Raw genomic sequence first — 23,525 nt, 5'->3', positions numbered from 1 at the left:
CTGTCCCTTCTCCTATGATGATCCTCATGTTTGGGGGGGCTTCCATATATCTGCCTTGTAAAGGCCTTCTTCTTAATGCAGAGGAAGCAAAATTCAGGAAACAAAGCCAACCAGCAGCTAAATGAATACCTTTCTTGTTACTCTTGAGACCTAAGCATACCGTCCTTGGAACAAGAATCCTAACCATTGTTGATGGCAGTGCTTTTTCCATGTATTCTCTTTTTTGTCTCGCTCCATCTGTTGTCCCTTATGTTTAGGTTGTTTGCTCTTTGAGCAGACATTCGTATTCTGTTTTGGTACAGTGGCTAACATAATGTGGTCTGTAACTTCAGCTCCTAGCGGCATACAATGAGTTGTAATACATGGATGGGTGTGGTATCAGCATCTTTCTTCCTTTTATTTTTATTATTATTTTTTTTTCAGATAGGGAAAGAAGGCCTGTGCTAATAAATCAACTTGCCTATGACTAGGAACTGCTGCTAAGCCGACCAGATTTACCAGGCATCTTTTGAATTGCTGATCAGTATATCTGTGTTTGTGATGCTTATTTTAATGTTCATTCATAAGATAAAGTTTTTTTCTGTTAGGTGGTTCCTCATTAAAGAAGCCAAATATTACCTAGAAAAGACAAAGGAAGTTGTCTGTAATACGTATACACATACATGCATGGAAAAATATTATTGGGAAATGACAGGAAATGGAGAACGCAATGAAGGACTTCTTGGAGGTGGTGGGTTGTTGTCATTGTTTTAATTTATTGGATACATTATGGAGTTGTTAACATTTTCACTGTGTTTGGTCATCATTGTGTGCTTCTGCCCAAAGAGTTAACGATTAGAAACACTGAGTTGGTCTATGTAATATGGTGTGTAGGACAGCAATTAATGTCTGAATGAAGTTCTGCATTTTCAATAGAAAAGAACTGGAGAGTTTAGAGAAGACCTGCAAGAATGACTTACGGAGGAGTGGAAAAGATTGTCAGATCTTAGAAATATGGTCATCTTCAGGTAGTTACCTTTACTTTTTGAAGTTAGTTGAACTGTTCTATTCAATAAATAGGAATTTTGATTGTGTAATGTAACTCACAGCCAGTCAAGGAGTGCAGCTGAAGAAACCACTTGGAATGCTGATTGCATCCTTGGATCCCATGTCCTGTCCATCTGACCTTACTGTAGACTTAAACTGTTTTGGTGGTTTTTTGTTTTTTTTGTTGTAAGATTTTATTTCCTTTGTTGGTGACTTTATTGACTCTTTGGCTGTAGTCTGTGCAAATTTCTTTACTGAATCTAGCACGTACTCTCACATACTCTCAAATCCAGTTTTTCTTCTTTTTGGATTAATAGATGGATTGAAGGCTGATTGCTGAAGGTAAATTGTGTTCAAGAAGCTTGTCCATACTTGATCAAAAATAGCAAGTTGTTAGCTGAACTTGGGTGTTCCTCACATGGAAAAAAGAGTCTGGCTAAGACTGCTAGTTATGTTAGTTATTGTTACAGACAAGAGGAGAACGAACTATCTACAAACTTCTTGTTCACTTATGTGTGTCGGGGAATGTTACTTTTTGCCTCTGAGCACATACAAAAATCAGAACAAAAGAACAAAATTTTACTTTAAAAGCATTGTTGAAAAGGGTTTATGATTTCAGTATCTGATAAACCTGGCAAGGTAGCAGGAATGATGTCTATCAGTTGTCCCTGCTGATTTATTTGTGTCATGGGCAGGGTGTACTGAAGTGTATATGACACGTTGAATTAAAATAATTAAGAGTGAAAAAGCAAAGGGAAGTGCCAGTCAGGGATAGTATTAAAAATCCTTTTTGGCAACTAATAACATCATCATCTGTAAGTTGTATGGGAATAGTACTGGCTGGGCACTAATAGGATGGACAGCAGCTTTGCAGGAAGGGTCTTGGGAGTTCTGGGAGTCAATACCTTGAATGTGAGCATTGTGCTCTTGTAAGGGTGAAGACAAACAGCATACTTGTCTGCATTAAGCAAGACTGAAGCCAGCGGTTTGGGTGTAGTGTGATTGTTACACTGATAGCTGAGTCCCCATCTAGAGGGGTCAGTCTATTTTTGGGTCAGCCCAGTATAATGAAGATACTGGCATACTGGAAGAAGTCCATTCTGGTGTCCCTCCATTGCTAAGAGAATTGGGGTGTGTAACAAACAGGCTGAGAGGGATGGGCATATTCAGCTTTGAGAAGGCTAGAGGGTAATGTTATTTGTCTTCAGCTATTTAATGGGAAGGCACAGAGAAGGTAAAGCTTTTCTTAGAGGTACACTTTGATAGGATGGCAGGTAAAACTTTGCAACAGGGAGGATTCCTAATAGCAAAGATAACTGACAGTGGGAGAGGGTATCCTAGAGAGGCTGGAAAATCTGTATCCTTTTAGATACTCAAAACTGTTGGATGTAAGCTGAAAAACCCAGCTTCTGTCATTGGTCTTAGAATCATAGAATCATAGAATCACCCAGGTTGGAAAAGACCTTGAAGATCATCAAGTCCAACTGCAGCCTAACCAGTACCCTATCTCTAAAAACCCTCCACTAAATCATATCCCTGAGTACTGCATCCAAACGGCTCTAACCACATCCAGGGATGGCGATTCAACCACCTCCCTGGGGAGCCTATTCCAGTACCTAACTACCCTTTCTGTTAGGTACTGGAATAGGCTCCCCAGGGAGGTCTTGTTTCTGATTTGACTTTCTTCTGAGCTGGGGTGGATTTACCAAGATGAGGCCTACTGAAGTCACTTTAAAAATAACCTATTCTATTAAATTTGCAGCATTTTAAGCTAAGTCTGATATCATTTATTGACCAAGAAGATGCTCTCTAATGATAAGCAGTGCTTTATTGTCATATTGGACATTCACTTTTCTTGTAGCACAAAAATAAAGCATGCCGTTTAGATAAAATCTGTAATTGATAAAATGTAGGTGTATGATGTGTGGCTTAAACTCCCTAAAATTACCTTGCACATTCTGAATTAACCTTCCCAATGAAATACTTTTTTTTTAATCCTTTCAGAATTAACATAGTTCTTGCTAGTAAACTGTTTGACTATGTATTCCTGCAGGATGCAGTAGATCTAGTAGATCTCATCCTTTCTCACTAAAGATTTCTATTCACATTTTCTGTCTCTGCTTGGCTTTCTAGATTTGAGTGGTTTAGACGTGATTGGATGTACCAAGTTTATCAGTAACGTCACAAACTTGCTCATCCTTTGTGATTTTTGTTAATGGCCTGGGTGCAGGGCTGAAATACATACCAAGTACAATTGCAGATCGTACTAAATTACAAAGAGCTGTTGACTCCCTTGAGGGTAGAGAAGTCTTGCAGAGAGATCTTGACAAATCAAAGGCCCATGCAGTCAGCAGGCAGATGAGATTAAGATGAGCAAGTGCCAGATTCTGCATTCGGGGTGGTGTAGTCTTGGCTATGTGTGCAGATTTAGGGATGAGAAACTGGAGAATGGCACCTTAAAAAGGGATCTGGGGGTTCTGGTGGTTTTACAGCAAGTTGAATGTATGTCAGCAGTGTGTTCTGGGGTGCCCCAGGCCCAGCACTGCCTCTGGGTGAGAGGAGAGGTTGTCCTCTCTGTTCTGTACTGTGCAGCTTCGCCTCCTGTGCTGGGTGTGGGCTTGGGCCTGCAATATAAGAAGGGCATAAAGCTCTTAGGATGTCTGAAGGAGGGCTACAAAGACGGTAAAGGATTGGGAGGGCAAGGTGTGTGAGGAGCAGCTGTGGGCCTGGTGTGTGCAGCGCAGAGCAGGGCAGGCTGAGGAGAGGCCTCATGGCAGCTGCATACTGGGATCAGAGAGGAAGTGCTGAGCTCTGCTCTTTGTGACAGCAATGGGGCCCAAGGGAATGGTATGAAGCTGAGGGAAAGGCTCTGCACCAGCTGGTGGTGGGCAGGGAACAGCCTGCACAGGGCAGTGGGCATGGCCCCGAGTGCCGGAGCTTAGGGAGTATTTGGACAGAGTTCTCAGATGCTGGGATTGGATGTTGGGTGTTTCTGTGTGGAACCAAGAGATGGACTTGGTTTTATCCCTGTGGATCCCTTCCTACTTGGGATATTCTGTGGTACCATTGAAGAAAACATGCTGTATGTAATTACAGATCAGTATAGTGACTATGATTATAGTACAGTTGTATCAAAAGTATCACAGAATCATAGAATTACCCAGGTTGGAAAAGACCTTGAAGATCATCAAGTCCAACCGCAGCCTAACCAGTACCCTAACTCTAAATACCCTCTGCTAAATCATATCCCTGAGCACCACGAGTATAGCCAAAAAAAGTATATATAAAAGTATAGCCAAATCAACTCTTAACTCTTATGAAATGTACAGAAATAGCTTATTTGATTAGTTAGAGCATTCTGACTAATTGTTCTGGTCTTTTTTCATTAGTATCTGTACCACATGTAAATTTGTAGCATTTGCTACAGTTGCGTCTATGCCCTGAGTGCTTCCAACTTGGCTCTTCCTCAAACCTGTAATAACTAAATGACATATTGAAGGGATTATACACTTTGTCTATTATCATCTCGGTTTATTTTCTTGAATACTGGCAAGAACTAGGGACTTCAGAGATTTGAATTCTGAATTTATAATCTTTATTGATCCTTGTGGAGCAAGTGTAGGGAGTATTACTGAAATGTGTCCTGTGACCTACAGGCCCTTTGTTGTCAGTGGCCTGTGTTCCATTACTTAGTCCAGATACCTAAATAATTTGACTATTCTCTAGACTGTTCATAATCTATCGAGTGTACATATATATATATTTCCCATATACGCAGTGCGTATTTCTTAATTGGTTTATGTTGATTGACACTTTGGTCTTTTTGTGTTGTATTAAGACTAATTGTGTTCAGTTTTTCCATTTCTCCCTGTTTTCTCCTTGCCCACTTGTCCTTTTCCTATTTTATATCTTTAGCAGAGTGTATTTCTTCTGTTACTGTAATGCTCCCTTTTGACTAAGGTCATGTTTCAAGTCTCTTGCTCTGGTTTAGTGTTACCTGCTTTCCTGGAAATAGGTATGTATTTGAACATAAGTAATAGATGAACAGACACAACTTCTTGGATTCTTTGTCTATCTTTCTATTCCTTTTGTAATAACATGTCCTGAAGTAGCACAGTGCTGCTTGAATAGTAGAGAGGAATAAATAAATGTCTACCATGTTATACATAATGGCTTTAAAGGCTAGGGGTAGTGCTGGGTTCTTGTTAATCTGCACATTCCTGATTGAGCAGCCATGAAATGTATTGAAAGTGCATATTTAAGATGGGGGGAAAATACATGTCAGTATGACTGTCTTGAAACTTCATGGTTAGTTAAGTCATAGTCAGCATTATGATTTTTATGTGCCATGGTTACACCAAGTACTACTTATCCACGGTGTTTTGGACACTCCTGAATTCATGACCCTGAACAGAATCAGGTTTGAGACTGACCCTGAATTTTCATTCTGTTTATGCATACAAGGGAGTAATTCTCAGCACAGGTTGCTAAGGAAGACCAAAGGAGGAGGCTGTGTTAAAGAAAGATACTCAGATATTCTTGGAAGTGTCAGTTGGAAACCAGATGTCAGCACATCATGGATGGCTGCAGTACCGTTGCTGTACTCAGGAGACAGTGAAGTTTGCATTTCCCTACCTCTCACTTTTCATTCAGTCTTGGTTTGTGTCTAAATAATTTATCTTCTGAATGAAAAACAACTTGCTGATTCAAATGCTTCAGAATGGCTCTTTCACTGCGTAGCTTTTGCTTTCTTACTCTTTTTAGCTGCTTTACTGGTATGCAGGTTTTTCTGTGCATATGCTTTTCAATTCCTTGAAGTCTGTGACAAGCACATTTAGGGTGCTATAATAGATTTTAGTAAGATGTTTTCTTCATACAGATTTGAAATTGTGGGGAAATAACGAATTTTGAAACAGATCCAGACCTACTGGAAGATAAATTCTTCTGCAATAGATATTCGGGCTGAAGTAATAAGAACTTAGGCTCTTCATAATGGTGATATTGGACAGTAGGTTCATAAGTCTAATCTATGAACAGATATCCTGTTCCCAAAATTCTTACTTGTGGTAAGAGGGCTACTCCAAAAGTCACGCCTCCTGTTTAATTATGTTGGCCCACAACATCAGAGGCAGATGTTGGTGGGATGGCAGTAGAGGCTGAGCCTTCCCATCAGTGTTCCATTGTGTTATGTTGCTGCGTGACAGATGGCAGCAGAGGAGCTGTCTGACGCAGTGGTGTCTGACATGGAAGTGAGCATGAAGCAAAGGTTTGAATTCATATGTGCACAAGCATTGGCGCTCTCTGATGTTCAACAGCACTTACTGGACGTTTATGGAGACCAAAGAGTGGCTGTGAGCTCAGTGAGGTGGTGGGTAGTGTGCTTCAGCAGTGTGACAGTGGGTCACCTCCGCTAGTGCACATTTTTACAAGTGCAGCATACCATCTCTTGTTCATTGCTGGCAAAAATGCATAGCTCATGGTGGTGACTGTGCTGAATGTAGCTTAGTCCATCAGTGTTATTATGCTCTTTGTATCTGTTGTAGTTCCCATGGAAATAAAGAGGAGGCATTATTTCAGAGCAACCTGTATATTTATAATGAAATTACTTAATGTTTTAAGAGACTTTTTTTTTCCTTTGGTGCTGTAAATACTTGCAGCTGAGGTTAGCTCAAATTATGCGAGTACTTATGTTGAACTCAGAAGCCCAGTCTGTGTGTTAAGCTGGTTAGCTGATTAAATAGTTATCATTGCAGCCTCAATATAGTATGTGAGGTTTGCTTGAAGTCTTACAGATTTCTTACAGATTTCTTACATATCCACTGATCACAATCAGGTCGGTGTGTATTTTAATAATCACTTTGTTGCTGCTTGCTTAATTGTCAGCTGTCATGTGCTTTTTTGAGCAAGAGTGTTTTACGCAGTAAGTGGTGTGTGTTTGCTGTCACCCATGCAGGTCATTCTGTGGATACTGGCTTGTCATGTCCTCCAAAACGGTTTTGACACTGAAGTTGATAGCTGTGGCACCAACCCTGTTATATTCAGGAGCATTTGTTAATGTTGGACAGATAATCTGTTTTAGGGAACTGATCTTTCTGGAAGGGAGTTAAGTCAGAAACTCTTGGTCAGCTGGAACAACTTCTGTTTGGCTGTGAGCGTGGCTGCAGAAACAGCTGTGCTGCACGGTTGTATAATAAAGCAAACCTGTGGACTGAATAAGTAGGTGGCTCTTTTGTAGCATTCAAATTGTTGGTAAGGTCAAACCTGTAAAAGTTGGCAGTAGATCAGAGCTGCCGAACATGAGGTTGCCAAAAATGCTTAGGGTTGATGAGGGGCATCCCTCAGGAAGGATGTAAGGAGGAAACACAAATATGCTGAATGTTTACAGTAAGGATGACTAATGAGAAGGATTTTATTATGTGGTTGCCTGTGGTAATCAAGTTTTATATATGGTGAACTAGAACTGCTTTTAATCTTTTCCTCCCCCTCCTCTACTTGCACAGGTAGCTGTCCATGCACAGTGTCTATTATTCACTGCGCAGATTGAAATTGGCCTGCAGTATCAGCATTCAGGCTTAACCTTAAAGCAGATATAAATCACAACCTTTGAAAAATGTTGGATTATTTCTCTTTCCAGTCCTCGTGAGTGCATGTAGTTGGGCTATTTGACTGTCAGTTGAAGTGTAAAACAGCCACTTAATTTGATTTTAATTGAATTATTTTACTCAGTTTTGTGGTGGTTTGTCACATGTTTTTGGTCAGCCAGTGGGGGTCGGTTGGCGTTACAAGCCCGAGGAAGCTGTGGTATGTATGTTACATGTCTGTGTAGAGAGTACAACATTCATGAGTTACAGCAAGAAGTAACAGTATGCTGTTAAGCTAGAGAAACAGCTTCTGATAGCTGTATCAGTTTGTCTTTGCAGTAGACTGAGTTTTTTATAATTAGACTTCTGAGAAATCTAATGAAATAAGAGTCATCAAGGAAGGGTATGAACTCCTGAAAGTAGGTGAGTTAAGGAATTAAATTGGTGGTATGTTCAAAGGCGCGTCAGTGTGAGGAATTGATGAGTAGAACCAGTTTCACAGAGCTTTGTGATACTGATTATTTTGCTTAAATTATAATAATAATAATAAAATGAGGCTCAACTGTCAGCTTAACAGCCATAAGCCAAAATTCAGATCTTGGGTAGATGATTAAGACTTCCACAAGACTTGTGATGTTTCTTGTGCATGTAATACTATTGCTTTACTGCATTAGAGTAATTGCTGTATCAGGTTTGTTGTCAGTTCATAATTCCGGCTGCAGCATTAATGTCTGGAAATACAAACTCGGCACATAGAACACAGTTTTCCTGTAGGTGTATTCTTTTGATTTTCAGCATCTGGCTGGATAAGTACTTCTATAGAGCTTCCTTTGAACTGCTGTGGTTAATGGTTATCAGTACATTTTTTCAAAGTTTGTCCAATTGTTTGCATTTCTGGCATTATGCAACAGTGATTCTTACCATCATCACCAGTGGTGGTTGTTGGTGTTTGAGCAGATCTAGTTTGAAAAGGTTGCATTTGTGGTGTTTTAACTTCAGAGGAATCTCTGTGTATGTGGTGAACAGGTAGAAAAGACTTACTGTCTTGTGTTTATCACGGGTGAATTTCACTTACCATGCTGTCTATGCATTTAGCACTGTGATACTCTTGTGTAGTTCTTCACAGTTGATCTCTGTGTTCAGCTACTGTGAATAACTTTGCACAGTTAGGAAACCCACTGTGGTAGAGCGTATCTCTTAGGGTTGCTTTATAAATGTTGACCTGTATCACTTCATTGTTGGTTACCCCATTGATAGCTTCTCCTTATTGAAATAACAGCTAACAATGCACAATACTCATCTCTCCAAGTAATGCAAATCCTTAAGAGGACCCTTGCTCAAAACTAGTTATGGATAATTTCCACTGTAGTGTTTAGTCAGGAACATGGCTGAATGTCTTTTGGAAATCTTGAGTGCTATGTACCAGTTTAATCAGCACTGGTCAATGTGTATGTGAACTCTTCAAATTACCTCCCTAGGAGTACTGTGAGATGTTGCCTTTCCTTTGCATAATTTATGCAATTCTTTCCCCATTTATTGTATCTTTCCTCAGTATATTTATTCAGCTGTAGTTTCTATCACAGATAGAGGATGGTAATTGTAATTATTTGGTTAATTATCACTTTCTGTTTAAGTCATTGATCACAGAAACTGTAATACAAAATTATGGAGTGCCTTTAGAAGTCTCAGTGAAAATCATGTGGTTCTGGTGGTTTGTTCTAAAATTCTTTTTTATTAGCACTTTGGATATTTTTCACTACTAACCCTTAGAAAGCAAGCTTTGATGTGGTCCTCCCTCGTGTTTTCCTTACTGAACATCAGTGCAAACATCTTGCTCTGTTTTCTTTGCTGTGGTTCAGGTTTCTTGGGTACTCTGTCTTTTGTAAAACTGTGCTGTTGTACAATAGGTATGTTAGACAAACCTTTGCTCTGACGTAGCTCAAGGTAGGCTGCAGAACTATGCCTAGCAAAGCATAAAGAATAGGGCAAGTGAATGCAGGTCTTTCCTCATGTGTAATTTCATGATACTTTTTAGTTCAGAGCCTTTTTGGTAGTAGCCTTTATAGTTTTGGGAGAGTTTAGTTGTGTGCTTCATTTGGTGAGTCTTTAAATGGCCTTCATGTTTTCAAAAAGCTTTTGTTCTTCTGGCTGCTCCATTCCATTTCCTTTTAACTTGGTTCCTAGCTCTTCTGTTGTTCTAGTTTCGGAAGTCGGAAGTTAAAGTAATGAACTGTTTTCTTATTCATTCCCTTGGGATTAAATATGCTATTCTGGAGAGCTGTCCGGATAATTACATCTTGAGCCATGTTGTATGGCTCAGAATTACCAGGCGTTGCTTTTTCTTCTGTTGATGATCTTTGTGGTTTTAGGTGGCTGTGGTTTTTTTCTTTTGTTTGCTCGTTTTTGTCTGTCTGTCCTCTTCCCTTGGTCTACACAACAGTACCTGAAGTCTTCAGCCTACTCTATGTCTGGCATTTGCAGTCTCACTTCTTCTGTCATCCGTGCTGTTACTGCATTATGGCATTAATATGCTGTTTCTCCTCTTGTGGATATGAAATTAATTGCAGCATAGTACCTGTTGAGGTAAATAATTTAGTTAAGATACTGCGCTTTCTTAATAGAATGTATTTCTTCTAGGGGACAGATCAATAGTTCTTTTTTGTTTCTGTGTTGTTTGTACCCTTGTGTTACACTGTCTCCAGAACTTTATTAATCCCTTTAGCTTTCAAGATGTCTTAATTATATATTCTCTCAAAAGCATTCGTTTTTTCTAAGGCTCTGTATGGGAGCATTTGCACATGCTGGTCTTAGTTTGAATCATAGAATCATAGAATTACCCAGGTTGGAAAAGACCTTGAAGATCATCAAGTCTAACCGCAGCCTAACCAGTACCCCATCTCTAAAAAAAAAAACAAAAACAAACAAACAAACAAAAAAAAACAAAAAAGAAACCTCTGCTAAATCATATCCCTGAGTACCACATCCAAACGGCTCTTAAACACATCCAGGGATGGCGATTCAACCACCTCCCTGGGGAGCCCATTCCAGTACCTAACCACCCTTTCTGTAAAGAAGTTCTTCCTAATATCCAACCTGAACTTGCCCTGGCGCAACTTGAGGCCATTTCTCCTCGTCCTGTCACAAGTCAGTAGTGAGAAGAGACCTGCCCCACTCTCACTGTAAGAACCTTTCAGGTACTGGAAGATGGCAATAAGGTCTCCCCTCAGCCTCCTCTTCCTCAGACTAAACAGCCCCAGCTTCCTTAGTCTCTCCTCATAGGGCTGATTCTCCAAGCCCTTCACGAGCCTCGTTGCCCTTCTCTGGACCTGCTCCAGTACCTCCATGTCCTTCTTGTGCTGAGGTGCCCAAAACTGGACACAGTACTCGAGGTGAGGCCTCACCAATGCCGAGTACAGGGGCAGGATGACTTCCTTAGTCCTGCTCACCACACCATTCTTGATACAAGCCAGGATGCCGTTGGCCTTCTTGGCCACCATTGAATGTCTGTTTCAAATGTCCTGCTTTGAAGAAACTGTTCTTTTGGTCAGATTTCAGTGACTCCTTTTTATCCTTATGACTTTGCTCCAAGGGTACATAACCATGACTGTGCTTTTCCATATCTGTCACCTTCATCCCAGTTATTGCTAATGGCACATAGTAGAGACTTTGGCTTGGAAAATCCAGCTTTTTGTTGATTATTTTTAATTACCTTCTTTCATTCCCAAATTTCTTCAATTCCTATTAAATTCGAAACTATTCTATTTTCCAACTGTAAGGACTTGGCTTATGAAGCATTACCTAGGTGGCTGTCTTAAAAGCTGTTAAATTTGTCATCCTTCCAGAGTCATGCCTGGATTTTGCCATTTATTTCTTCAGCAATTAAACCCTGAATGTGGATATGAGATGGTGATTTATTTTAGCATGAAGACTTTTATGCATCAATGGTGCAACCTAATTTAAAAGGAGAACATAGCATGGTTCAGGAAGGGCTGGTGTGTACTGCCTGTGTTTCCATCCGGCTATCATTTTGGTGCCTCTGTAGTACCACAGAACCTTGAGTTCATTTAGCAACAGTATTGAACATAAATTGTCTGCAGAATTGATCTTGCCAGTCTGTAGCTTTTTGGGCTTTGGATTCTCTTTTTGTCCTGAGTTTTAGCAATTTATCCAGTGATGAGTCTAATGAATTTCAGAGGATTCTAGCAATCGCGTTTCTATGGTAGCAGTGAAATATGTTTAACAAGCTATGGGGTATGGAGTTTTTCCTAGTTTCCTATTGTAAACCTATACTTGTAAGTTACTCCTTTTTGTTGTTGTTGTTAGTTTTCATTTGGAAATATTGAATGCAAAATTGTCTGTGGTTTTTGGGTTTCTTTTCCGTACCAGCATTTGTAGAAAACTTCTTGTCATTTTGCAAATCACTTTTTTTTTTTTTTTTTTTCTTTTAAAGAAAGAAACAAACTTGGAAAACTTTTATTTTGCTGCTGAGTTTTGCAAAGATAGAAGCTGATACTTGTGTGCAAATATCAGCTGATCTTACTGTGTACCAGCAGTTAAGGAAATGAATGTTTCTGTTTGTCATACCTAACACGGGTCACTAAAGCCTCCTGAGAGCCCATATGGGGAAAAATAAGTATGTTTAGGCAAAAAGATGTCTTCCAGACTGTTATAATCCATGCACATAATTTGTAGCAAAAGCAATAACTCCATCTACATTTCTACTGAGAATCTTTGAAAACAGAAATAGCAAAGGTTTGATTCAGGTCTGAGGTGTAGTCTTGGCACGGACTCATTTCCTCTTTGCTCCCATCTGTTCAGGTATATTTAAAACTTCATTAAAAGCTTTACGTGCTTGTGATGCTTTCATCCTTGTTGAGAAAGAAAATATATGGAATAAAACTGGGAAACTTTTAAGAATCAATGAACTGAATACATTCTTATCAGTAAAAGCTGAGAAGTCTGACTTCGAATTAATCAGCCCTTGAGGGGAAAAATGATAGGTAAAAGAGAATATTGGATTAAATTAATCTTCAGTGTAACTGACTGATTTCCAGGAAGGTACAAGCCAGCTGTTTTGATGATAATGATACTTGTAAAAGAAAACTCTTCGTTCCAATTGAATGTTACCTTCACAGTGTTTCAGATGCTCTTACATAATGGCATTTGGCTGTAAGGCTAACAACATATGAAGGAATTAAAAGGTGGTTGCCTCTCTTCTAGGATTAATCTGGTTCACAGCTTTGCTGTTTGTATTCCCCTTCCCCCCTGCCAGCTCCAGTTAATGGACATGAAGGCTTGAATAATATTCTAAATGCTTAGAAGAATATTTGTGCTGTATTTCTTTGGGCCTCTTTACTGCCTGAGGATTTTAAGGCCTGTCTTCAAACAGTAGATAACTACATATGTTGATATCCTATTGTAAAAATGCTGCCGAGCCTGGTAAACCTAATGACTGTTGTGAAACCTGAGGAATGAATACAGGCTTGAACTTTTGAGTGTTTTCAGTCTCCTGTGTCAAGTGTGTTAATATAAGCTATGGATGCCTGAACCTGTGCTAAGTACTACTGCAGTGCATCTATACAATCTGAAAATGATTAACAATGTAATGTAAGCCTGATTTGAAATGTGTGATCTGTAATTTTTCTTTTGTCATGTTGTGAATTTAACCTTGTATGTTATGCTACGGGCATTGTGGAAGTTGACGCCATAAAAAGCAAGGAAACTTAACTGATAAGATTTCTTTTGTCAATAGTTCACTTTGCTCAAATCATTTATTTTCTTTACATTCTATTATAAACAGACTTCTTTAATTCTAGTATTTGATTTTGTAATTGGAACGGTATCTGTGTCTTAACAAACACTGTACTTTTTACTTCTACCTATAAAGCCCCAAACAAATAATCCTGTAAATGGAACTAACAGTAAAAAATTGAGAGTAAGCAGCACTTTGTCTGCTTTAATAGTGACTACAACATTTTCCCTATTACTGTAGGACAGCTGTGCTGAAAATCAGGTTTTGACTTAAACTATAAATTCCAAATTGTCGTTTTCATGAGCTGAGTTGGTGGAAGACATTCTCGCTGTTTTAAGGTATGCTCCATTTCAGGTATTTAGTGTTTGTTTTAACACTGTTTCAGAACAGAACACGGCTTTTGCAGAAGGCAGCAAGTTGGTTCAAGAAGAGCAGGCCACACACACAGGAAGGAAAATAAAAGATCTTGGAGCAACTTACTAAGGTAAACAGATTGCAGTGGATTTCTGGATGGGTAAGTATTTGAGTGGGATATTTTGACTTCCTTTAATAAAGAATTTATAAGAATGCACAGAAAGCTACTTGTAGCTTTTGATAAATGCTCAGTGATGTCGCACATCAGTGTATACTCGGATATACCTTAATTATAATGTTAGCTGTATTTCCTTTTGTATGTATCAAGGTCAGCTTAATTCACTATTTTGTTAGTACAAGTTTTCTTTACAGAAATTTTAATTCTCTTAACAACAATCATATGCTTTTTTGAAATTGCAGAAGGTAAGAAGAGGTACAGAAGTTACATATTCTGTTTGCTGCTTATCAGTGTTTAATTTGTGATGATAGAGTTATGAACAGGGGATTTGACCAATCTGAACTAAATGCAAACTGAAACCCACAAGCAAAGTAGCTGTTGTGAGGGAGCCTGAAGAAGCATTGCTTGCTGTTAGAGAGGAAAGAGATCAAAGCTGTTGAGAGCTAAAGTGGAACAGGAAGTAGTTAGTCAGGACCACAGATGAGCCACATCTGATAATGGCTAAAAATGTAAAGTTGATGTGCACCTGTAATAATGTGTATATTCTCAGTGCATGTGGCGATTCCGTATCTCTTTTGCTTCTCTGTCTCAGTTACACTGGGACCACATAAGGAGATTTGCCTTTGTGGGAGTGGGGGAACGTCAGTTGAACTTGAAAGTTATTAGCATGCAAAATGATTTAGATTTTCTTGCTAGACGAAAATGATGTGCGTTGATACGGCTTCAGTCTTTTTTATTTCTTTTAACAAATCTGTTGATGTTGAAAGTTGCTAATGTTTCTAATAGCAATGGAATTCAATAGGAATTCAGTTTTTTTATTCTGATGGTCTAAATCTTGATCTTGCTTTGCAGTCTAGCAAAAGAAATCTTATGGGCTCATTGTATCTGTGGGTGGAGGGAGTCCCTCAGGAGAGGGATTGAGAAACGAAAATCTTGTAGTGAATACCAACAAAAATTCAGTTTCTGATGTGTTTTTTGCTGAAAGCTATTTTAGTGGGAAATGTTGGTATTGGCCCTTTCACTTCCTATTGCAGGTTTAGAAATGAAATGAACGTTAAGATATTCAAATAAGAAACCATAGAGAAACTGTGTGGGTTTTCTTTGTGTATTAGCCAAGATAAGAAGAAAACCGAATAAAAACTAAAACTATAAATTGTGTAGTTGGGTGTTAGACCAGTTGATCTTGAGAGGTCCCTTTCAACCAACTCTTTGGGAATCTGTAGTTATTTTTAGGAGCTGTTACTGAAAAGTTATGTCGTACTCTGACATTTGGTTGTTGTTGTTGTTTCTTTGTTTTTCTTCAAACAGCAGGTCTGGAATGGACACAAGCTCTCTGGGAGGCTTAGAACTATCTGAACATACTCCTGACCTTCTAGCAAATACCACCATGGCAGCAGGTCTTGCAAATGTAGGAAATACATTTGCTAGTCCACCAAGCTCTTTAGTTTCTAGACCGGGTAAATTCCAGAACTCTACAGTAGAAGATGATGACGATGTTGTTTTTATTGAACCTGTACAAACGCCACAAAATTCTACATCACTGATAGCAGAACAAAGGAACACTGCGTTTGCGTTGTCAAAAAATGACGAACTTCAAGGAGATGATTGCAAAATGCTTCCTCCTCCGAAAGACTTGAATTCTCAAAAGGGAAGTATAAGCGAAACTATTATTATTGATGATGAAGAAGATATTGAAACAAATCAAGGACAAGAGAAGAATGCTTCCAGTTTTAATGAGCGAAGACTTCCTGAGTGTAAAAACAGAGCCAACGATATGGATTTCTCAGCTTCCAGTTTTTCAAGAAGTAAGGTAAATTCAGGAATTGGTAGTAGTGGTATATCCACAGAACCAGACTCTGACATTCAGATTGCTAATGTAACTACATTAGAAACAGGTACTATGAGCTCTGTGAGTGATGGTCATGTAGAAAATGCTGAAGGGCGTGACATGAACTTAATGATTACGCATGTAACATCATTGCAGAATGCCAACTTGGGAGATGTATCTAACGGACTGCAGTCAAGTAATTTTGGTGTTAATATGCAAACATACACCCCATCTTTAACTTCACAGACCAAGACTGGTGTAGGACCTTTCAATCCTGGTAGAATGAATGTGGCTGGAGATGTATTTCAAAATGGAGAATCTGTGACTCATCATAATCCTGGTAAGTTAGAATTCTGACCATTTCCTTAAAATTGTTTGAATTTTTTTGGGGTCAGTTGAACTGCAGTAGTTTAATTCTTATAGAAGATCTTGATTCTCTTCATCCTTATCACAACTTTATCTACAACTCCAGAAAAGAAAATCTTCAATGACTTGATGTTTTGTGTAGGTAAGGTATCCCAGGTCATTGTGCGGTAATGCTTCAGGTGTTTTCAGGTATAAATATTTCTGTCTAAAGAGCAAAGTTTCATTTATGGCTTGAGAGTACTCCTTTATTCACTCAAAGAATGGTGAATCACAGAATCACCAAAGCCGGAAAAGACCTCTTAATTCATTCAGTCTAACCATCCACCTATCACCAGTATTTCCCACAAACCATGTCAGTGCAACAGCGAAGCATTTTTTGAGCAGTTTCAGAGTCGGTGACTCTACCACCTCCCTGGGCAGCTCGAAGAAGAAGCATTTTCTAATGTCCAACCCGAATTTCCCCTGGCACAACACAAGGCTGTTCCATCTAATCCTATCAACTAGTTACAGGGGAGAAGAGGCCAAACCCCACCTCAACACAACCTCCCTGCAGGCAATTGTACAGAGTGATAAGGGGACCCCTGAGCTTCCTCTTCTCCAGACTAAACATTCCCAGTTCCCTCAGCCTCATATCATAAGATTTGTGCTCCAAACCTCTCACCAGCTTCATTGCCCTTCTCTGAACATGCTTCAGGGCCTCAATGTCTTTCTTGTAGTGAGGGACTCAAAACTGAACACTGTACTCGAGGTGCAAGGCACAGTACAGAGGGATGACCGCTCTCCCACTCCTATTGGCAACACTATTTCTGTCATGTTCAGTCAAGCATTGACCAGTACCCCTAGATCCATTGCCTGTACTCAGTCTTCCATCCTCTCTGCCCCAAGTCTGTGGTTGTGGCCAAAGTGCAGGATCAGCACTTGGTCTTGTTGAACTTCTTCCCACTGGCCTCAGTCAAGTTAACCAGTCTGTCCAGATCCCTCTGTAGGGCCTTCCTATTCCCTGGCAGATCAACACTTCCTGCCAACTTGGTTTCATCTGCAAACTTATTGAGGGTGCACTCAGTGCCCTCATCTAGGTCATCAGTAAAGATACTGAGCAGGACTGGCCCCAGTATCTGCCCCAGAGAACACTACTCGTGACTGTTCACCAGCTGGATTCAACTGCATTCAGCAGCACTCTCTGAGCCTGGCCATCCAGCCAGTTCTTTACCCAGCAAGGAGTGTATCTGTTCAAGCTGTGGGTTGGCAGCTTCTGCAGGAGAATACTGTGGGGGACAGTGTTGAAGGCTTTGCTGAAGTCTACGTATACTATGTCAACAGCATTTCCCTCATCCAGTAGGTGGGTAACTTGAACATAGAAGTAGATCAGGTTGGTCAAGCAGGATGTGCCTGTCATGAACCCGTGCTGGCTGGGCCTGATTCCCCAGTTGTCCCACACATGCCCTGTGATCTCCCTCAGGATGGTCTGCTCTGTAATGTTGCCTTGCATCGAGGCCTGTAGTTCCCCAGATCATCCTTACAACCCTTCTTGTAGATGGAAGTAATGTTGGCAAGTCTCCAATCCTCTGGACCCTCTCATTGACCAGGAGCACTGAAAGATGATGGATAGCTGTTCGGCTGTCAGCTTTGCCCACTCCATTAGCACCCTTTGGTGGATTCCATCCAGTCCCATGGACTTGTGGCAGTCCAGGTGGAGAAGCAGCTCTCTTAACTCTTTCCACATAAATCGTGGGGAAGTTTCTTCAGCTCCCCAAGTGAGACTTTCAGGTCAGAGGGATAAATACTCCAAGGATAAATGGTTTAGCTTCTAAAGGCAGACATAATGAAGGTGTTGAGAACCTCAGCCTTTTCCTTGTCCTCAGTGATGACATTCCCCGCTGTGTACTGTAAAGAACTGAGATTTTCCTTTGCTCCCCTCTTATTAGTAATGTACCTAAATAACTTTTGTACCCTTTTGTGTAGTTTTGTGATTAGTGTAATGCATCAATATTATTTAAAGAAGCATTATCTTACTGATCTGTTGTGCCATCTGAATATAATTTGACATGCAGAAAACTGAATTGGAAGATTTGATTGTTAGTCAGAAGTAGTTAGTATGCAATGTATCATGATAGTTGAGCAATTCTCAGTGTTTACAGTGCTTAACAAAGTGGATTTAACTTGTAGGCTCAACTTCCTGCACTCAGTTACACTCACCATAATTGCTATCTTGTTACCTGTTAATACTGTAAAATACAATTTCATGAGAACTTCTCCTGACAGCCACTTTTCAAATATGATGGAGAGCGGCTCAGCAACCACCTCAGCCATCCCCCCTAGGACCTTGGGATGCATATTATCTGGTCCCATGGGCTTGCACATGTTTAGTCTCATGAGTCAATCTTGAACCTTCTCTGTCATTACAGTGAAGGGGATTTTGCTCCCCTGGTTCCCACCTAGAGGATCATGTTCAGGGATGTGAGAATTCTGGTTGCCAGTGAAGACTGAGGCAGAGAACTCATTGAGTACCTCAGCCTTCTCTGTATCTGTTGTAGCCAGTTCTCCTTTCTCATTTAGCAGGGGAGATAATGCTTTCTTTGTTCCGTCTCTTCTGACCTATGTACCCATAGAACTTCCCCTTGTTTTTAACATCTATTGCCAAGTTCAGTTCCATCTGTTCCTTGGCTTTCCTAATCCCATCTCCAAGTCTGGACAGCACCCCTGTATTCTTCTCAGGTGATGCGTCCTTCTTTTCCCTCAGTTTGACCAGCAGGTGCTTGCCAAGCCATGCTATTTTCTTGCCTCCCGTGCTTTATATTCTGAGGGATAAAGAGCTCTTGCACTCTTAGGCATTCTTAAGGAGTAACTGTCTTTTTTCCACTCTATTGTCTCCAAGGACCTCTTTCCAGTAGATCTCATTCAACAATTCCTTACAACCTGAAGTTCACCCTCTACTCTTTGCTAGGCCCTTGTTCCTTGAGATCACAAAGCCAGAGCATAGTCGCTGCAGCCAAGGCTGCCTCCAGCCTTATCATTAAGGAGCTCCTCCACATTGGTGAGCACCAAGTCTGGCAACACTGCACATCTGTTTGGTTTGTCCACTACTTGAACCAGAAAGTTACTGTCAGTGGACTCCAGGAGTCTCCTGGGTTGCTCATTATGTTGTCTTGCCAGTGGAAGCGTGGGTGGTTGAAATCCCCATCAGGATGAGAGCCTATGAGTGTGAAACTTCTTCTAGGTGATGGAGGAAGACCTCATTGTATGATTTTGTTATCTCTGTGTAAATAGCAGCATACTGTGTCTTATAAGCAAGACTTACTAAAATAAAATGGGACAGTTGTCAGTGGTCTTGAAATGTGAAACCTTAAATTCTGTAGAATAGTGAAAGTAATGCAAAATATTTTGAACTTGTATGTCAATATTCTGCTTTCCAGCTGGGCAAGAAGTGTGGGGGGGAAAAACAAGAATGACCACTTTTGCAAAAGGCTTAGCTTCAGACTAGCTAGGGTAGTTATAAAATATTTTCAGTTAGAATCCAGGTGCGGTAGGCACTATTTATGTTGCTTAACTTGTAATATGCTGATTGAAATACATGGATTTTCAATGTACTTTTCGAGAAATATTTATATAGCGCAGTTCTTTCGTTTGGACATAATGTCACCTAATGTACTTTTGCAAAGTATCAGTATTTTCTGTGTTCTGCTTTGTAAATGGCAGTGTGACGATAAGCCTTTAAGTCAGATGTTACCTTGTGTTCTTTTTTGTTGTATTCATGTTAAATTTCATATCAAGATTTGACATCTGAAGTTGAAGTTTGGGGAATTGGGATTGTCTGGGTGTTTCAGTGGCTAACTTAAATTCAGAAATGAGTCTTGTGAAACTTGCACTGTTGGTTGTTGATTCCTCTGATGTGGGTGTGGAATCACGATTATTGTGTCATCAGAGATGGTGATGTAGTCGTGGATGACAAAGCATTCATTACCTCAAAATGGGGCCTTTGTTTTTCTTAATAAGAAAATCAACATGTGCATTCCCTGAAAAGACTGAACTTGTGTTTTTGGTGTGATTGACAGGGACTGAACAGAAATTTTTCAGGTATGAAGAAGGGGGTAAAAAATAAGTTTGCAAGTGGATATGAGAAATTTATTTTCACATATGCAAATACAGGATTTTCTTATGCCTGTGGTCTTCATATGCAAAAACAAGAGCAGTAAGCTCTGAAGTAAACAGAAAGGACTGCCATAGGTAAAAGGGAAGAAGGGCAATATGGTGAAGGAGAGAAAGGAGCAAAATGATCAAGGACATAAAGGAAAAACTAACTGGAGAAAAGTAGTAGTAGTAGTAGCTTTAATGAAGGAAAAATCCTGGAAAATGGTAGGTTCGGATCATTTGCAGATTTTTATACTTAAAATCACAGAATCATTTGGGCTAGAAGGGATCTGTAAAGCCACGTAGTCCGACTCTGCAATGAACAGGAACACCTACAGCTCGATCAGGTTTCTGAGAGCCCCATCCAGCCTGACCTTGAGTGTTCCCAGGGATGGGGCATCCACCACCTCCCTGGGCAGCTGGTTCCAAATGCTTTAGCACCTTTATTATTAAGAAACTTTTTTCTTACATCCAATCTAAATCTCCTCTTTTTTAGTATGAAACTGTTTCCCATTGTCTTACCACAACAGACTCTACAGACAGACAGAGTCTCCCATTCCTTCTTGCAGCTCCCCTTTACAGAATCACAGAGTTATCAAGGTTGGAAAAGACCTAAAAGATCATCCAGTCCAACCATCACCAGTACTTCTCAGCTAAACCATATCCCCGATTATCCCTTCAGATACTGAAAGGCTGCTTTCAGGTTGCCTCAGAGCTTTCTCTTCTCCAGGCTGAACAGCCTCAGCTCTCTTAGCCTGTCCTTGTGGTGGATGTGTTCCATCCCTTGGGTCATTTTTGCGGCCGCCTTTTTGACACACTCCAACAGGTGGCAGTACTCCAGGTGAGGTTTCACCAGCACAGAGCAGAAGGGCAGGATCACTCACTCACCCTCCTGACCTCACTGCTTTGATGCAGTCCAGGGTATGTTTGGCGTTCTGGGCTGTGTGGGCACACTGCTGGCTCGTGTCCTGCTTGTCATCCCTGAGTACCCCCAGGTCCTTTAAGTCAGAGTTGTGCTCTATCCTTACATTCCCTGACTTGCAGTGATAGTGGGTGGGGGTTATTCAGAGAGATCCTGCACTTAGATTTGTTGAGCCTTATAAGGTTCACCTGGGCTCTGCTTAAGCATGTCTGGGTCTCTCTGGATGGCATCTTGTCCCTCAGTTGTCAGCTGCATCGCATGGCTTGGGTGTCATCAGCAAACTTGTAGAGGGAGGCACTCGGTCCCCCTCTCAATGTCACTGATAAAGTTGTTAAACAGGAAAGATTTTCAAGATACATATTTCTATTTTATTGTTTCCCTCAGAAGTTGCTTCCTTTTCTTCTAGAGACTTGTACGAGCTTCTCAGCAAAAATAATAATGTGTACAAATATCTAAAGGAGCAAGGAGAATGGAGACAGGTTCTTTTCAGTTGTGTCCGGTGCCAGGATAAGAGGCAGTGGGCACAAACTGGCACACAGGAGATTCCCTCTGAACACCAGGAGTGCTGCTGTGCTGTACACATAACTGAGAGCTGGCACAGGCTGCATGAGGGCTGTGGGGTCTCCTCCTTAGGGATCTTTCATTGCCAACTGGATGTGATCCTGGGCACCATGCTCTGGGGATCCCTGCTTGAGGGTTAAGCAGAGGGACCCTGAGGTCCCTGCCAACCTCAACAGCTCTGTGCTTCTGTGATTTGTTTGCTTTCTATATGGAGGATTTGAAGCCTTGAAGATGTAAACATAGGATGTTGTTTTCCTGATACTTTTTTTTTTCCTGTTAAGAAAGGAACTAGGACATGTGACATCTACATATTAGAAAAACAGTAAATCAGAGTTGTTGATACTGTTGTTCTCAAGAAGTCAATTTTATGTGGGCACAAATCCATTGAATATGGTTAGTAAGATTTATAATGAGTTGGTGTTATTCTGTTTCCTTGGGCTAAATGCCTTCACTGTATGGGTGGAGGTAGGTGTGTAATACAGAACCTTACATCCTATGTAATAATTCAGAACTTAATGCTCCTGGTAAGCTCTGAGGCACGTATTTCAGGTGCTTTTGGAATGGAACTCAGGTCCTGCTGTTCTGAATGGAATCTAATTTTTGTGCATCAAAACTGCTCCAAGAACAGAATGAACAATTGATAAATTAAATGTGAACCAGGTTATTAATGCAGACATACTTGAGTATGTTTCAAGGGCTGCATGACTCTGCAAAACTTCATAACTATCTTCTACTTCTGCCCTAAGTTATGCTGGTAGTTTCTACTTTGTAGAATAAATTAAAAAATAATAATAATAAATAATTGAAAGGTATTATTTCATTAAGCTGATTTTTTTCTTTTTTCAAGATAATGCTACAAATGAATGTATTGGTGTAAGTGGGAGCAAGGAATAATTTTATAGCAATTTAGAGTACGAATGAGTTTTTTCTAAAAAAAAAAAAAAAGTAGAAATAGCCATTGTAGGTAAGAAGAAATTGCACATGAAACTGTGGTCTCATAAACTTGACCATTAGAAGGGAGAACTGGAGATAGAAACCTGCAGGATGAAGACATAAGAGCAGTGGAGCGTGGAAACTGATCAGAAAGCAGTTGAGGTTGTGTGATATATTGTCTCAGTTCAAGGACAGGAAAAGCCAATTTTAGAGGTCTTTTGTAGAGTATTTAAGTGGGGGGAGTTAGTGTAGTTAAAAAATGAGACGTGAAGAAAAGTCATGAGATAAGAAATGTTGTCTATGAAGGTGTGATACAGAAAAGGAAAAGATATTTAGATGTTCTTGTGATGTTTGTTGAAGGAGAAATGCAATGTAATGTCACTTAGAGGAGGTAAGTCAATTTTTTACTTGCCTTAAATGTCTGAGAAATAGGCCATCCTTGGCAGGGAATGGCACTGGGAAATGATCTTCCACTTTCTGGGGGATCTTCCATTTGCTTTCAGCTTTGTTGCTATTTTTTTTTTTTTTTTTTTCCAGAATATGCAGCAAAATAACTTTAGTAAAACCCTTTGTGGGTAAGACTAGTTTAGAAAACAGAAGGTACTGTTTCCTCATACAGTTTAATGGATGATTATGGACCAAGGTAGTGCCTAAGTTGTAGGCACTTATTGGAGTTTGTAGGTTAAAGTGCCCTAAAGTTTTAGAATTTAAAGTAATCTTTTTTTACTTGATAGTCCTATTTTAACACTCCGGGAACCTACTGAATAGGTTATTGAAGACTTGAGTATTACTATTTATTTGCAGTAAATTATGTTCACACTTAAAAACAGCAGCAGAGCTACTGCCAAATAGAGTGGTAGCTGTGTGTGTGAAATACCTGTCTAAATGACTGGAAT

At 40.1% G+C, this 23,525-nt stretch overlaps 1 protein-coding gene across 12 annotated transcripts in view; it reads left to right on the top strand.

The window, feature by feature from the left end:
- Positions 1–23,525, top strand: part of ZMYM2 (zinc finger MYM-type containing 2) — a 95,633-nt gene that overhangs the window by 7,449 nt on the left and 64,659 nt on the right. For 3 of the 12 annotated variants that reach the window (XM_072326578.1, XM_072326579.1, XM_072326583.1), the window contains exons 3-5: positions 13,745–13,873; positions 15,200–15,701; positions 15,966–16,059. In XM_072326578.1, coding sequence (XP_072182679.1) covers positions 15,210–15,701; positions 15,966–16,059 — 586 coding nt within the window. In that variant the 5' untranslated portion in view covers positions 13,745–13,873; positions 15,200–15,209. Of the gene's footprint in view, positions 1–13,744; positions 13,874–15,199; positions 16,060–23,525 lie in introns of those variants that run through there. The other 9 variants (XM_072326572.1, XM_072326573.1, XM_072326575.1 and 6 more) reach the window with 6 other exon arrangements.

This window comes from Excalfactoria chinensis, chromosome 1 (genome assembly GCF_039878825.1).
Source record: "Excalfactoria chinensis isolate bCotChi1 chromosome 1, bCotChi1.hap2, whole genome shotgun sequence".
Classification (NCBI taxonomy): domain Eukaryota; kingdom Metazoa; phylum Chordata; class Aves; order Galliformes; family Phasianidae; genus Excalfactoria; species Excalfactoria chinensis.
Note: the sequence above shows the minus strand (reverse complement) of the source record. Positions and strands in the feature narration are given on the sequence as shown.